The 12618-nt window shown below is 53.0% G+C and overlaps 1 protein-coding gene across 5 annotated transcripts in view; it reads left to right on the top strand.

The window, feature by feature from the left end:
* The window catches only part of STIM1 (stromal interaction molecule 1), a 116450-nt gene that overhangs the window by 79054 nt on the left and 24778 nt on the right, over positions 1-12618 (top strand). For all 5 annotated transcript variants that reach the window (XM_053307302.1, XM_053307301.1, XM_053307303.1 and 2 more), the window contains 2 exons: positions 2705-2816; positions 4871-4986. In XM_053307302.1, coding sequence (XP_053163277.1) covers positions 2705-2816; positions 4871-4986 — 228 coding nt within the window. The remainder of the gene's footprint in view (positions 1-2704; positions 2817-4870; positions 4987-12618) is intronic.

The raw sequence follows: 12618 nt of genomic DNA, 5'->3' as shown, positions 1-12618 counted from the left end.
GTTTACACAGTCAGACAGGTGTTATTGACTGGTTTGTTTTATCCAGACATCGAGTCCTTCCCAAGGACCTGGGATGCCAGAATTTTATTGTCAATTGTTATAGATATCGTTGCAGAATATAGGCTGTTCCCAGTAAAGCTGCTTTTTGTAATTGGCTGATGGTGATTTCTGTGGCCCCTATGGTGTTGAGGTGCTCTTCAAGGTTGTTGTTGTTTTTGTTGTTGTTGTTGTTTATTCGATAAGTTCGAATGAATGAGTAATGAGTTTTTTGCATCTGTCTTCAGGGCAAAGGATACTGAGCATATACCTGTTCCTGAAACAGGCTTTTCAGGGATGGAGGCTAAAGAACTGATAGAAGTGATGAGATGATGTTCTAAACTGTCTGGAAAAATTAAAAACTAGCAAATCGCTAGGGCCAGATGGCATCCATCCAAGAGTCCTTAAAGAACTCAAATCTGAAATTGCCAACTTCCTAGGAAAAATATATAACTTATCCCTACAATCAGGCTCTGTACCGGAGGACTGGAAAGTAGCAAACGTAACACCAGTTTTCAAAAAGGGATCCAGGGGTGATCCGGGAAATTACAGGCTGGTTAGCTTAACGTCCATTCCAGGCAAATTGATGGAAAGCATCCTCAAGGATAAAATTGTAAAGCACCTAGAAGAACAGGCCCTGCTGGGGGAGAACCAGCATAGCTTCTGAAAAAACAAATCTTGCTTCACAAACAGTGGTCCCTCTAATTTCCCCCCTCTCTGTATGGAATGAGTTTTGTTCTGGGTGGCAGTATCAAGGCAGTGTGTGTGCATGTGTATTCAAAGTGAGGCCTTCCTGATTCAATCTGAGCAGGATCTAAAATGAACTGAGTGGACATCCAAAAACATGTGAGCGCATGCATGTGTGCTTGCCTTAGAAGGAACAGTGCTCACAAACCTTTTGGAGTTCTTTGAGAGTGTCAACAAGTGTGTGGATCAAGATGATCCAGCTGACATAGGATACCTGGACTTCCAAAAAACGTTTGACAGAGTTCCTCATCAAAGACTCCTGAGGAAACTTAGTGGTCATGGGATAAGGGGACAAGTACATGTGTGGATTGCTAACCGGTTGAAAGACAGGAAACAGAGGGTAGGGATAAATGGAGAGTTTTCACAATGGAGGGAAATAAGAAGTGGGGTCCTCCAGGGATCTGTACTGGGACCGGTGCTTTTTAATTTATTCATAAATGATCTAAAAGCAGGGGTGAGCAGCCAAGTGGCCAAATTTGCAGATGACACCAAACTCTTTTGGATAGTGAAATCCAAAACAGATTGTGAGGAGCTCCAAAAGGATCTCTCCAGACTGGGTGAGTGGGCAACAAAGTGGCAAATGTGGTTCAAAGTTGGCAAGTGTCAAGTGATGCACATTGGGACAGAAAACCCCAACTTCAAGTATATGCTGATGGGATCTGAGCTGTCGGTGATGGACCAGGAAAGGGATCTTGGGGTCGTGGTGGACAGCTCGTTGAAAGTGTTGACTCAATGTGCGGCAGCTGTGAGAAAGGCCAATTCCATGCTAGGGATCATTAGGAAGGGGATTGAAAATATTATAATGCCCTTATACAAAACGTTGGTGCGGCCACACTTGGAGTACTACGTACAATTCTGGTCACCACATCTAAAGAAGGACATTGTAGAACTGGAAAAGGTGCAGAAGAGGGCAACCAAGATGATCAGGGTACCTTCCTTATGAGGCAAGACTACAACACCTGGGGCTTTTTAGTTTAGAAAAAAGACGACTGCAGGGAGACATGATGGAGGTCTATAAAATCATGCATGGTGTGGAGAAAGTGGAGAGAGATAAATTCTTCTCCTTCTCCCATAAGACTAGAACCAGGGGTCATCCCATGAAATTGATTGCCAGGAAATATAGGACCAACAAACAGAAGTACTTTTTCACACAATACATAATCAACTTATGGAATTCTCTGGCACAAGATGTGGTGACAGCCGGTAACCTAGATGGCTTTAAGAGGGGTTTGGATAACTTCATGGTCTATCAACGGCTACTAGTTGGAGGGCTATAGGCCCTCTCCAGCCTCAAAGGCAGGATGCCTGTGAGTACCAGTTACAGGGGAGTAAGAGCAGGAGAGAGGGCATGCCCTCAACTCCTGCCTGTAGGCTTCCAGTGGCATCTGGTGGGCCCCTGTGTGTGATACAGGATGTTGGGCTAGATGGGCTTCCTTGGGCCTGATCCAGCAGGGCTGTTCTTTGTTCTTAAAATGCTCTTCCTAAGGATCTTAGCCTGTATCTCCCTCCTTTCAGGCTAAAACCCATCATTGCTCCTTGCTCTGTCTTCAGGCAGAGGGAGTTGAAAATTGTCTCCCTTTCCACTGTGTGAGCTCCTTCCAGATATTTTCTCCCAATATTTTATCTGCACTTAGTGTAGTTCCTCTGACAGTTTTTCTGGGCTTTGCTTTAGTATCTGCAGTTGGTTCCGTAAACCAAAATCTAGATGACTGAATAAAACAGTGACGGTGTGGATGGGAGTCCAGGGGTTCCAAATTGAGTGGGCATCGTGTTTTTCAGGGTGTGCATCTTTATTGTCTATCAGAACCTGGAAGAGGGAAAGGAAGATGTGGCCAAGCTTAGGTCTGGGGACTGTACCTTGGGGAATGCAGAGGTCCTTGGTCAGTTCGGCTGCTCACTGGGCTTTCCTCACCCTTTGCAGTGTACAACTGGACCGTCGATGAGGTGGTGCAGTGGCTGATCACCTACGTGGAGCTGCCACAGTATGAAGAAACCTTCAGGAAGCTGCAGCTCACTGGACATGCCATGCCAAGGTCAGTACTGACTATGAGACATGTATGCATGAGCTGAAAGGAGGTCTGTCTGTCTGTCTGTCTGTCTGTCTGTCTGTCTGTCTGTCTCTCTCTCTCTCTCTCTCTCTCACACACACACACACACACACACACACACACACACACACACACACACACACACACTCTCCGTCAAGGATTCCCTCAAAGAAACCTCTGTTTTTGCAAAGGTGCAAAGAACTAAGCTTGGGCACATCTTCTTTTCCCTCTTGTGTTTGGTGTCAATGTACCTCTGGAGTCTGCTGTTTGTTGCCACAGAGGCTACTGCAGGAGAACAGATGGGTTCTGGCCTCTGGGCTTCCCCACGATTTGGCCAAGGTTATATTTAGGCCTGTTGGGTATTGCTGGGTATACCCTAAGTACCCTAAATATTGGGTATTCAGGTCTCTTGGGCATTGAGGTTCCTGCACAACCGCAGAGGACCCTCTGTGCAGCCTGGCAGTTGACTCCTACCTCCTTTTGCTTCCTTCCCGCATTCCAGCTGCTTAACTCGTTGGAGGTTCTGTGGAATTCAACATACAGAATTCCAGGCTTTGCGATTTTTTTAAAAAAGTTGCCCATCAGGCAGTAGTTGATATTTTGGCCCTCTGATGCTTTGGGGTAGGGTTGTTGTTTTCTGTAAAATCACCTTTGGGATGAATTGGAATCCACAGAGCGATGTTATGGGTGGCATTCCAGGGCAGGCCAGCCTACCCTTTGACCTGCCCTCTTGCAGCCAGCTTCTTTATTTGTATGCCCAGCGTGGGGGAGCTCGCTAGCAGTTAAGGAAGTGTCCGGGAGTAGCTGCTGCCTTTTAGCAGGTAGTCGTCAAGTCAGATCGGGCGAAGCTTGGCTGGAAGAGGGGCAGCTCCCAAGGTGTCGCCCTGACCAAGTCTCCCTTCTAAGGAGACCAGAGGAGCCCTGCGGCAGGACTGGGCCCCAGGAAGCCCATCCAGCCCAGCATCTTCTTCCCCACAGTGGCCCACCAGGTGTGTCTGGGAAGCCCACAGGCAAGGGGTGAGAGGGGCAGGCCCTTCCTCCTGCTCTTGCTCCCCTGCCACTGGTATTTGGAGGCATCTTGCCTCATGGGCTGGTGGTGGGAGCTGTCCACCTGCTTAGTTTCAGAGCTGCCCATTGGTGGGGAGGGTCCCATCTGCTTCCCGCCAGCCCTGCCTGCTGCAGAGCCGGCATTCTCCATTGCCCAAGCCACCTGTCCTCAGGCCTCCACAGAGGAAGCGTGCAACCACAGAACCCTTCACTAGCACTGTTGCACTACATGCTAGTAACCAGTGCCATGGAAGCTCTTCCTAGCGGCGGTGTCCTGCTCCTGGGAGATGAGTGTGTGTGGGCTGCAGGTTCTGTCTAAAGAACTTTGTTGTTTCTACTTTTAAAAAAAACAACGTTTGTACACCGATAGCCAAGGACTTCTCTGGAGACGTTCAGGCCACTTCTTTGCCCTTGGCAGGTGATGGAGACTGGAGAAGGAATCTGTCCCTGAGGCAGTGCTTGTTTTCACCCAGGCTTATTTGTTCCGAGTCTGGTTCCTGGGCCTGAGATGAAGATAGGAAGCTGCTCCTGGTCAGCCTGTGCTGGCTGCCAGCAGCACTTCAGTGTCCCAGGCAGAGGAGGGTCTTTCTCCGCCTTGCCCGGAGGAGATGCTGCCAGGGGCTGAACATGGGACCTCCTGCCCGCAAAGGCTTCACCACAGAGCCGTGGTCCTTTCCCCACATTATCCTCCTCCTCCTGGCCAACGTCTCCGCCTTGCAGTTTTGGGGCGCTCAAGGGCAGCTTTCTGGGTTTGCGGGATCTAAGTGAAGAGGATGTCCTAGCAGAGGAAAGCCCCGCCCCCCGCCCCCGAGTCTCTTGTTTTCCAAAGTGAAACTCGTCCCCACCCGCTTAGATGCTGCCCCAAATCAAGGAAGCTGCTTCTCTGTCTCCTTCCTACATTCTGGCAGCCAGTCTTGATGGCCAGAGCCTGCCTGGGGTCCTCGCCTGGCCAAGCTGTGTTGTGGTTCTCAGTGCCCCTCTCTGCCTTGCAGGCTGGCCATCAACAACGCCACCATGACTGGAGCTGTGCTGAAGATGACCGACCGGAGTCACAGGCAGAAGCTCCAGCTGAAGGCCCTGGATACCGTGCTCTTTGGGCCGCCTTTGCGTAAGTCACAGATACAAATGCGACAAATATTTATATATCGCTTTTCAACAACAGTTCCCAAAGGGGTTTATGTAGGTATAAACAAATAAGTCAAGATGGATCCTTGTCCCCAAAGGGCTCGCAATCTAAAAAAGAAACATAAGACAGACGCCAGCAATGGCCACTGGAAGGATACTGTGCTGGGGACGGATAGGGCCAGTTGCTCTCCCGCTGCTCAATAAAGAGAATTGCCACTTTTAAAAGGTGCCTCTTTGCTCAGTTAGCAGGGGAGAGAAGTTGTTGTTGTTGTTGTTGTTATTAAAACTTTTATACCGCCCTTCCAAAAGGCTTAGGGCGGTTTACATTAAAACACCTTAAAATCAGTTAATAATTAAAATAAAAATTATAAAACATAACAATGATTAACAATTAAAAACATCATAAAACTACAATTAAACAATCAAAACAATTTAAAAAACAAATTTTAAAAAGTGGAGAAAGCCTGGCTGAAGAGATGTGTTTTCAGGTGTTTTCTGAAAATTGCCAGAGATGGGGAGGATCGTATCTCAGCAAGTTGTCTTCTCTCGTCGGTTAACTGTGCATCGAGGAACTCTGTGCCAGTGCGGAACTTATGGGGCTGCCTTGTGTGGCGTTGGTCCCTCCAGGCCAGTCTTCTTTTTGTGGCCTGGCAGCCCCAGGGTCTTGGGCCAGAAGGGGTCTCTCCCATCACCTGCTCCTCCCTGATGCTTTTCGCTGGAGTTGCTGAAGGTGGGGCCTGGGTCCTTCTGCTTGGGAGCATGGGCCCCTCCCTAGCTGCTCCCTCTCCTTGGCTGCCCCAGAGCCCACTCTGGCTCTCGGGAGCCTTCCCGGTGCTATCTGAGGGAGTGCTCTTGGCTGACCCAGCATCGACTGCTTGGCGGTGGCGCACCTGGGTGAGCACAGCTGTTCCGATCGGGGCTTCCAAAGTGGGGGGGGGGGGGCAGTGAAGAGGCAGCCACCGAGCCGTGAGCTTCTGCCGGCCCTTGCCATGGCTTGATCGACGGGGTGGGGCGGTTTGGAGGCCGCACCCTGAGGTGAAGCTCCCTCCTTCTGGCAACTTGCCAAAGGGCCTTGGAGAAGTGCAGCAACCCGTCCCTCTTTGGCCTGGGCTGGATGGCCGGGACGAAGCTGGGCTTGGGCCGTGACGGTGCGTGCTGGGTTTCGGGGCTCTGCCGTGCGGGAGTTGTTTTGCAGTCTTCGGCTTTCGTATTGTTCTGACTCATCTTGGCACAGCCAAAAGGTCAAGGAAGGGGGGCTTCTTGCTGCTGCTTCTACATTTCTGCAAAATTGAAATCCTGCAAAATTTAAAAATGGTTCTCTTGTTTTTAAATTATTTTCTTGCTGTTTTTCTAAGAACTGAAAAGTGGGGTATGCATGTACAAAGTAAAGAAATAAAATGAATTTGTCTCGTCCCCTTTTAAAGCCAGCTAAGCCAGTGACCATCAGCACATCTTGTGTCTTGGTTATGTGTTGTGTGAAGAAGGACTTGCCTTGTCTGTCCCAAATCTGTGGCCAACCCATTTCACGAGTCACTTCGAGTCCTAGAAGTGGGCCGTTCCTTGTCTATCTCCTCCATCCCGTTCATAGTTTTGTGAACTTCTCTCATGCCCCCCACCCCCCCGGTCTTGAAGAAGAAGAAGAAGACAACTAAGCCCCAAATGCTTTCATCTTTCCTTGTAGGCAGCATGCTCCCATTTCCTCCTCATTTTGTCTGTCATTCTGAGATCAACCATGATGGCTCCAGCCAGCAGCCCGCCCCCAGCTGTGTCTATTTTTCTGCTTTGGCACAATCAGCACTGTAATCTCAAGAGGCTCCAGAGTATTCCGGCTTTCCTGGTGTTTAGAGTCTGCATAGTCGTATAAGAGAGCTCTAACTAGAGGAGGGGTGTCTGTCTGCCTCTCTCGTTTTCCCCCCGGTCCAGGTTCCTACTTGGAAGTGAATTGATCGTGGCTGTGTTCGTTCTCACGTGCAGTTCAGTGCATGCCAGTTGCCTCTTGCTTCTGTCTTCCTGGGAATGTTTCTGTTAGTCCTTTCCTCTCTGCTCACTTTTTCCTTGTCCATCTCTTTTGGACAGTCTGTGCCTTGGCCAGATGGCTCTCTCTTTCTAGCATTGTTGAGAGATAAAGGCAGCCAGGGTTATCTATGGAATTCTGTAGGGTCCCCCTTGCGGTCCAAGATGTCCTGAAAAGCCGTTTGCCAATATGTTTGTTTGTGGCTATGGACATCCAAAGACAGCTCCGTGAGAATGAGCTGGTTGGTGGGGGCAGGGGCCTGTGGGCTGACAGGCCACTGCATCAGAGGGAGGAAGTGAAATGGGAAGGTGAGGAGAGGGAGAGAGAGGGCGCGCAAGTGCAAAGGATGCTCTAGGGCTGAAAAGATGACCAAAAGGGCAACCAACACAATCAGGGGGTTGGAGCACCTTCCCTGCAAGCAAAGGTGAAAATCTGTGGAGTTTAGAGTCCAAGAAAAGAAAAGTAGTGGGGAGGACATGATAGAAAACGGTGCATTTTTCTCTCTGTCTTGTAATATTAGAAGCAAGTTGGCTGGCAACAGATTCTGGTTAGAGAAGAGGCAGGGTTTCTTCAGACAATGCACAATGTATGAATTTTTTTGCTGTGAGATGCAATGATGGCCAGGCTTTCAAAGGAGATTTATTCTATCTATCTATCTATCTATCTATCTATCTATCTATCTATCTATCTATCTATCTATCTATCTCTATCAATCTATCATTTTTATACCACCTGATATGTTCATCTCTAGGCGGTGTACAAAGTTTAAAATATTTAAAAAATCAACACAATAAAAACAATATAAAACAAATTATTCAGAGTATTAAAATTCTAACTAAAAGCTTGCAAGAACAGGAGAGTCTTGAGGGCCTCCCTGAAAACAAACAGAGGAGGAGATGCTCTTATTTCAGCATATTCCAAAGCCCCAGGGCAGCCACAGGGAAAACCCCCCTCCCGAGACGCCACCAGATGAGCTGGTGGCAACAGTGACCGGACCTCTCCAGAAGATCGTAACAGACGGCAGGGGTCGTGACAGGTTTGAGGAGGAAGAGAAATCTGTCAGTAGCCCTTAGTCACGAGGGCCACATAGGGAGCCTTCCGTTTCCGAAAGGCCAGATGCCTCTGGAAACGGTTTGCTGGAAACCCTAGCTGGGAAGGGGCTCTTTTTTCCTCTCCTGCTTGTGGGCTTCCCGGAGGCGCCTGTCTGGCCTTTGAATGAGCCAGAGTGCTGAACCGATGGGCCGCCGGTCTCATCCAGCAGGGCTCCCCTTCGGCTACCTGATCTAAGCACCATGGTTGGAATGGGGAGGATGGGCCAAACGTGGCCAGAAGTGCAGACTCTGCCCCGGTTTTTGGAGCGAAATACAGAACCAAAGGCAAGGAGGTGCCTCTCTCGTGTTGCGGTGTGAGACCCCCAGAGTGCTTCTCCCAAGCCTGAGGAAAGGCATTGGCTTCGCTCCTGAATGGGAAGGCGGCCTGCCACTGCTGTGGTGCTGGGCAGCTCTGCGGAAGTGCAGGAACCCTGAGCTTGGAGCGGGAATGTCCAGGGAGATCCCCGTGCTCTCTCGCTGGCTTTTGCCCGTTTCCCCTCTCCGGGCCTGACTGGTGACCTTCCATTGCTTTCCCTTGCCTGCGTAAAGCACCAGAGGATGTAGCCAGTGGCTGCTCTTGGCCGCTCGAAGAGATCCCCTCCAATCCCTTTGGAGCACACTGGCCTCTTTTGGAACAGCCCCATGGCAAGAGGGCATCCCAGCAACCCCGTGGAAGGGTGGCCTGCCAACATGACTCCAGTCCTGAGTTCCTTGGTGTTGAGTGTGATGTCTAGCAGGACCCTGGCAGGGGTGCTGGGCGGGGGGGGGGGGGCAGTACGGGTGCAGGTGGTTGGCTGGAACAGGCTGCAAGCCAGCTGGTGAGGTCGTTGGAGAGGGCGATGCCCAGGGGAAGCGGAGGCCCAGATGAGCAAAGGAGCTGGGAGAGCCCTGAAATCCCGGGATTACTCTAGCCCCTCTCTCTGGCTAGAGACAGGAGTGCTGGTTGCACATGGAGGCTGGTGGCTGCAGTTGAGTCTCTCCCCCGCCCCCAATCCAATTTCTGAGGCTTTGCCAGGGCTTAGGCCTTGTCGGTGCCCCTGGTTTAGTGGCAGAGGAGCACGACAGACCCACCCTTCATTCTGGAGGGGACTTGGTGGCACTCGGTCTGGAGCACTTCATGGCTGGCGTTCAGCGCCTGCCGTTTCTGAACAGGGGATAGATCCAAACTAAGCACACAAGTTGCATGGGAAACCATTCCTGTTGTATACAAGGATTTGCAAGTACTTTGGTGGAAAGAGGTGGGCTGAGAGCAAAGTGGGTGGTTTGTTTATTGCTCTTAAGTGCTGTCTTCCCTTGTGGGGGTTCCCAGCGGCTGCTGTGGCAATAGCCCTGGAAGACGGAGCCGAATCTCCCCCTGCTGCGGTTAAGGTTTTCTTCTCCGGGAATCTCAGGGGCTCAGCTCTGCTGACGGTTGGCTTGCTTTTTCCTTTCTCCTCTTGCTCCTTGGATGCTTAGTAGGTGCCTCTTTGGTAAGATTTCCCCAGGGCTGAGGGCAGAGAGCTTTCTTTTAAGCAGTACTACTGCTTGGGAGGACAGAGGAAGGGTTTGGGGAGTAGCTTTCCGTGATTACTTCTGTTCCCGGATGTCCTGTCTTTCTGCTGACTTCAGGGAACCTGGGGGAGTGGCGTGCCTTTTCTTTGAACTGGACAGCGGTTTGTGTCAGATGTCAGCAGCCCCTTTGGGCACCAGCCGGAGTGGAGGCCCTTTATTCTCCCAGGGAGTGAAACCACACTTGAGAAGGACTTTGACTGCTAAGCAGTCGTTTGTTTGACTCCAGCACCGTAATGATCAGGCTCAGATCTATTGGCCACTTTAAATATTTACAGCCCAGTGAGCTGTGTTTAGATTACCTGCGTCTGGCGCTGAGCTGAGCGACGGCCTCACCCCCTTCGGAGCTCTTCTCAGCCTCTTTGCCGGGTCCAGATCCTGCCCTTGGCTGTCTGCGCAGCTCTGCCCGGCTCATGAGGGCTGCCACGCTGGGAAGCTGCTGAGTCGGGCCCTGGCAGGGGTGACGAGCTCATCCTGGTCTCACTTGCTGCCGCTCTCCAGGGCCTCCAAGAAGGAAGGCTCTTTCCCAGCCTGGGGATGGATGCTGCGCGGGATTGGGCCTGGGGCCCTGCCAGGCAGGGGCTCTGCCAGGGGGCGAGGGTCCCAGGGGCAGCCGGCCCATCGGCAGTAACAAAGATCCGGGAGAAACAGTGGCTGCAGGCGCTCGCTCATGTGCTGGGTGGGCCACCCCATCAGCCAGGCGACACCAGTGGAGTCCGTGCTACTGAGAAGTCTGTTCAAGGGTGAGAGAGGCTTGGTGGACCAGGAAGGTGGAGGTTGGGGTCAGAGCCCAAGAGGGTGTGGGGCAGGGCTGGGGAAGTGTGGCTCAGGTGGCGTGCCGAAGCGAAGCGCTGGCTTGATGGTTGACACGACACGAGGTGCTGCCAGGTGTCTGGCCAATAACCGGAGTCCTGTGAGGAGCAGACCTGGGACGCTTCAGCACTGGTTGGGCCGGCTGGCTGATGTTTTGCTTGGTGGGCCCGAAGGCCCTTGGCTTTGGTCTCCGGAAGCAAGCAGAGGTCTCCGTGCATGGTTTTTCCAGAGCCAGGAGAAGACAACCTTTTAGAAAGGTGGTGTGTGCAAGACTAGGTGAAGAGGAGTTCCGCTCAAGCGGGGTGGAGGTTGAGCTGCTTCTTTGGATGCTGTTCTAGCCACGGAGGTGCTTTGATGCTGGGCTCTCTAGGAGACCAGCAGTGTTTGGATCCCGTGCTGGAAGTGCCTGCTCAGCCTGAAGAAAACGGCATGGATGTGGCAGACAGAAAAGGACAGGTCCCCGGGTGTGTTATTTCCTGATGTAAAAAGTTCCTTTGTGGAACTTCAGTGTGAGGCATGTAGTGGTGGTGGCTGTTGTTGTTGTTGTTGTTGTTACATGATGCTGAGCTGAGAAGGGATAGTTGTCCTCCCCCGGTAAAAAGGAGAGAGCTGCCCCTTGAAAACTGCCCAGTTAGCAGAGATGACGTGTATGCCCCAAGAGGGTCTGGAGAGGGTTCCCTGTCCCCGCGTGGAAAGGTCTGCAAGGTAGACACCAGCAGCAGCAGCAGCAGCAGCAGCTCCTGGAGAGACCCCCTGGTGGGCTGGAGAGGGCCACTGGCTGCCCCCCTGCTCAGCAGAAGGGAGCCCCCCCCTTTTCAGAGGTGCCTCTGGGCCCAGCTAGCACTTGTGCCAAGGGAGAGCGCCTCCCCAGGCTGCTTCTGACCAAGGCCCAGACGCGAAAGCGGGTGGGGAGGAGGCTGCTCACGGCTCGCAGGCGACGGTCGGCTCACTGCCCAGTGCGTTGCGCCGCTTTGTGTAGAGGGGCAGAATCTGGCCCAAGCTGAGAGGGCAGCTGGCAGCAAGGCGGCCACAGAAGGCGGGGGGCTGCCCAGGCGTCCTCTGTGTGCTGCGTTGCACAGCAGGTGCTCAGCCCTGGGGGAGCACAGCCGGGCAGCACAAGGGCCTGCCTGGCCTGCCAGCCAGAGGGAAGATCCGTGTCTTGCTGCTGCTGCGGCTGCTGCTCCACCCCACCCCATGGAAGGGGCACCTCAGCTGCTGGGGAGGGGGAGGGAGGGGAGAAGCCTGCTAGAAGGATCCCGCCTGCTTGGCTGCGGAGAGGCACGCAGGTCCTTGTTCCCCAGCCCGGGCTCGAGGAGGCTTGGGGAGGTGCTCCGAAACAGGAAGGGAGCTGCCGAAGGGGAGTCCGAGGGAGGGCTCTGGCCGCCGTGGCTGTGTGCTTCCTGGCTCCCAAATTCCTCCCGTGTGCTCCGTCTCCAGGGACTCCCAGGGTTTGTTTACTGCTTGTGTGACCCTGTCGCCATAGCGCTGGAGCTCTGCTTTGGCTCTGCAAATGACCGAGGACGGAGGGAAGGCAGCAAACTCCTTGCTTGCCGGGTGTGCGTCCCAGTCCCCTCTGCCCCTCTGGCTCCCGGCGGGTGGGAAGAAGCCCATGGACTTTGAGTCGGCCCCGATGCATCCTCCACTAGGCCAGGCCCTGGCTCTGCCGGCTCCTGCCTTCCAAGAGCCAGCCGCACAGCCCTTTCCTAAAAGTGCTGCTGTGCCGAAGGACACAGGAGGCGTTCTGGCAGTCAGTGCCAAAGATGGTCTCTGGGGGAGCAGAAGAGGAGGCAGAGCGGCCTCCTGGGTTTGGGAAGGGGCTGGCTGGAGAGCCTGTTCCCTTGTTCCCCAGCCCTTCGCTGCAGCTCCTCTCCCCTTCCCCCAGAATAACCCCGTGAGGTGGGCTAAGCTCAAGCAGGATGGCTCTGCCAAGCCCCCTGCACGAGTTGGTCTGTGGCACCACCGGGCCTGGCGGGCGTGTGGGTGAGGGCAGTGGGGATCTTGCAGTGGCTTGGACCCTCTGGCCAGACACTTGTGGAGAGTCCCAGGTCAGGCATGGAAGCAGCAGGTTCTAGCATGCCGGCCTGCTCTGGCCTGCTCTAGCCATGCCCAGAGGCCATCGAGCATTTCCCAGTGGAGCCGCCGGGTGGGA

The sequence above is a fragment of the Hemicordylus capensis genome, chromosome 3, assembly GCF_027244095.1.
Source record: "Hemicordylus capensis ecotype Gifberg chromosome 3, rHemCap1.1.pri, whole genome shotgun sequence".
In the NCBI taxonomy this organism is placed as follows: Eukaryota; Metazoa; Chordata; class Lepidosauria; order Squamata; family Cordylidae; genus Hemicordylus; species Hemicordylus capensis.
The sequence above is the reverse complement of the archived record's forward strand: the minus strand, read 5'-3'. Positions and strand labels throughout refer to the sequence as shown.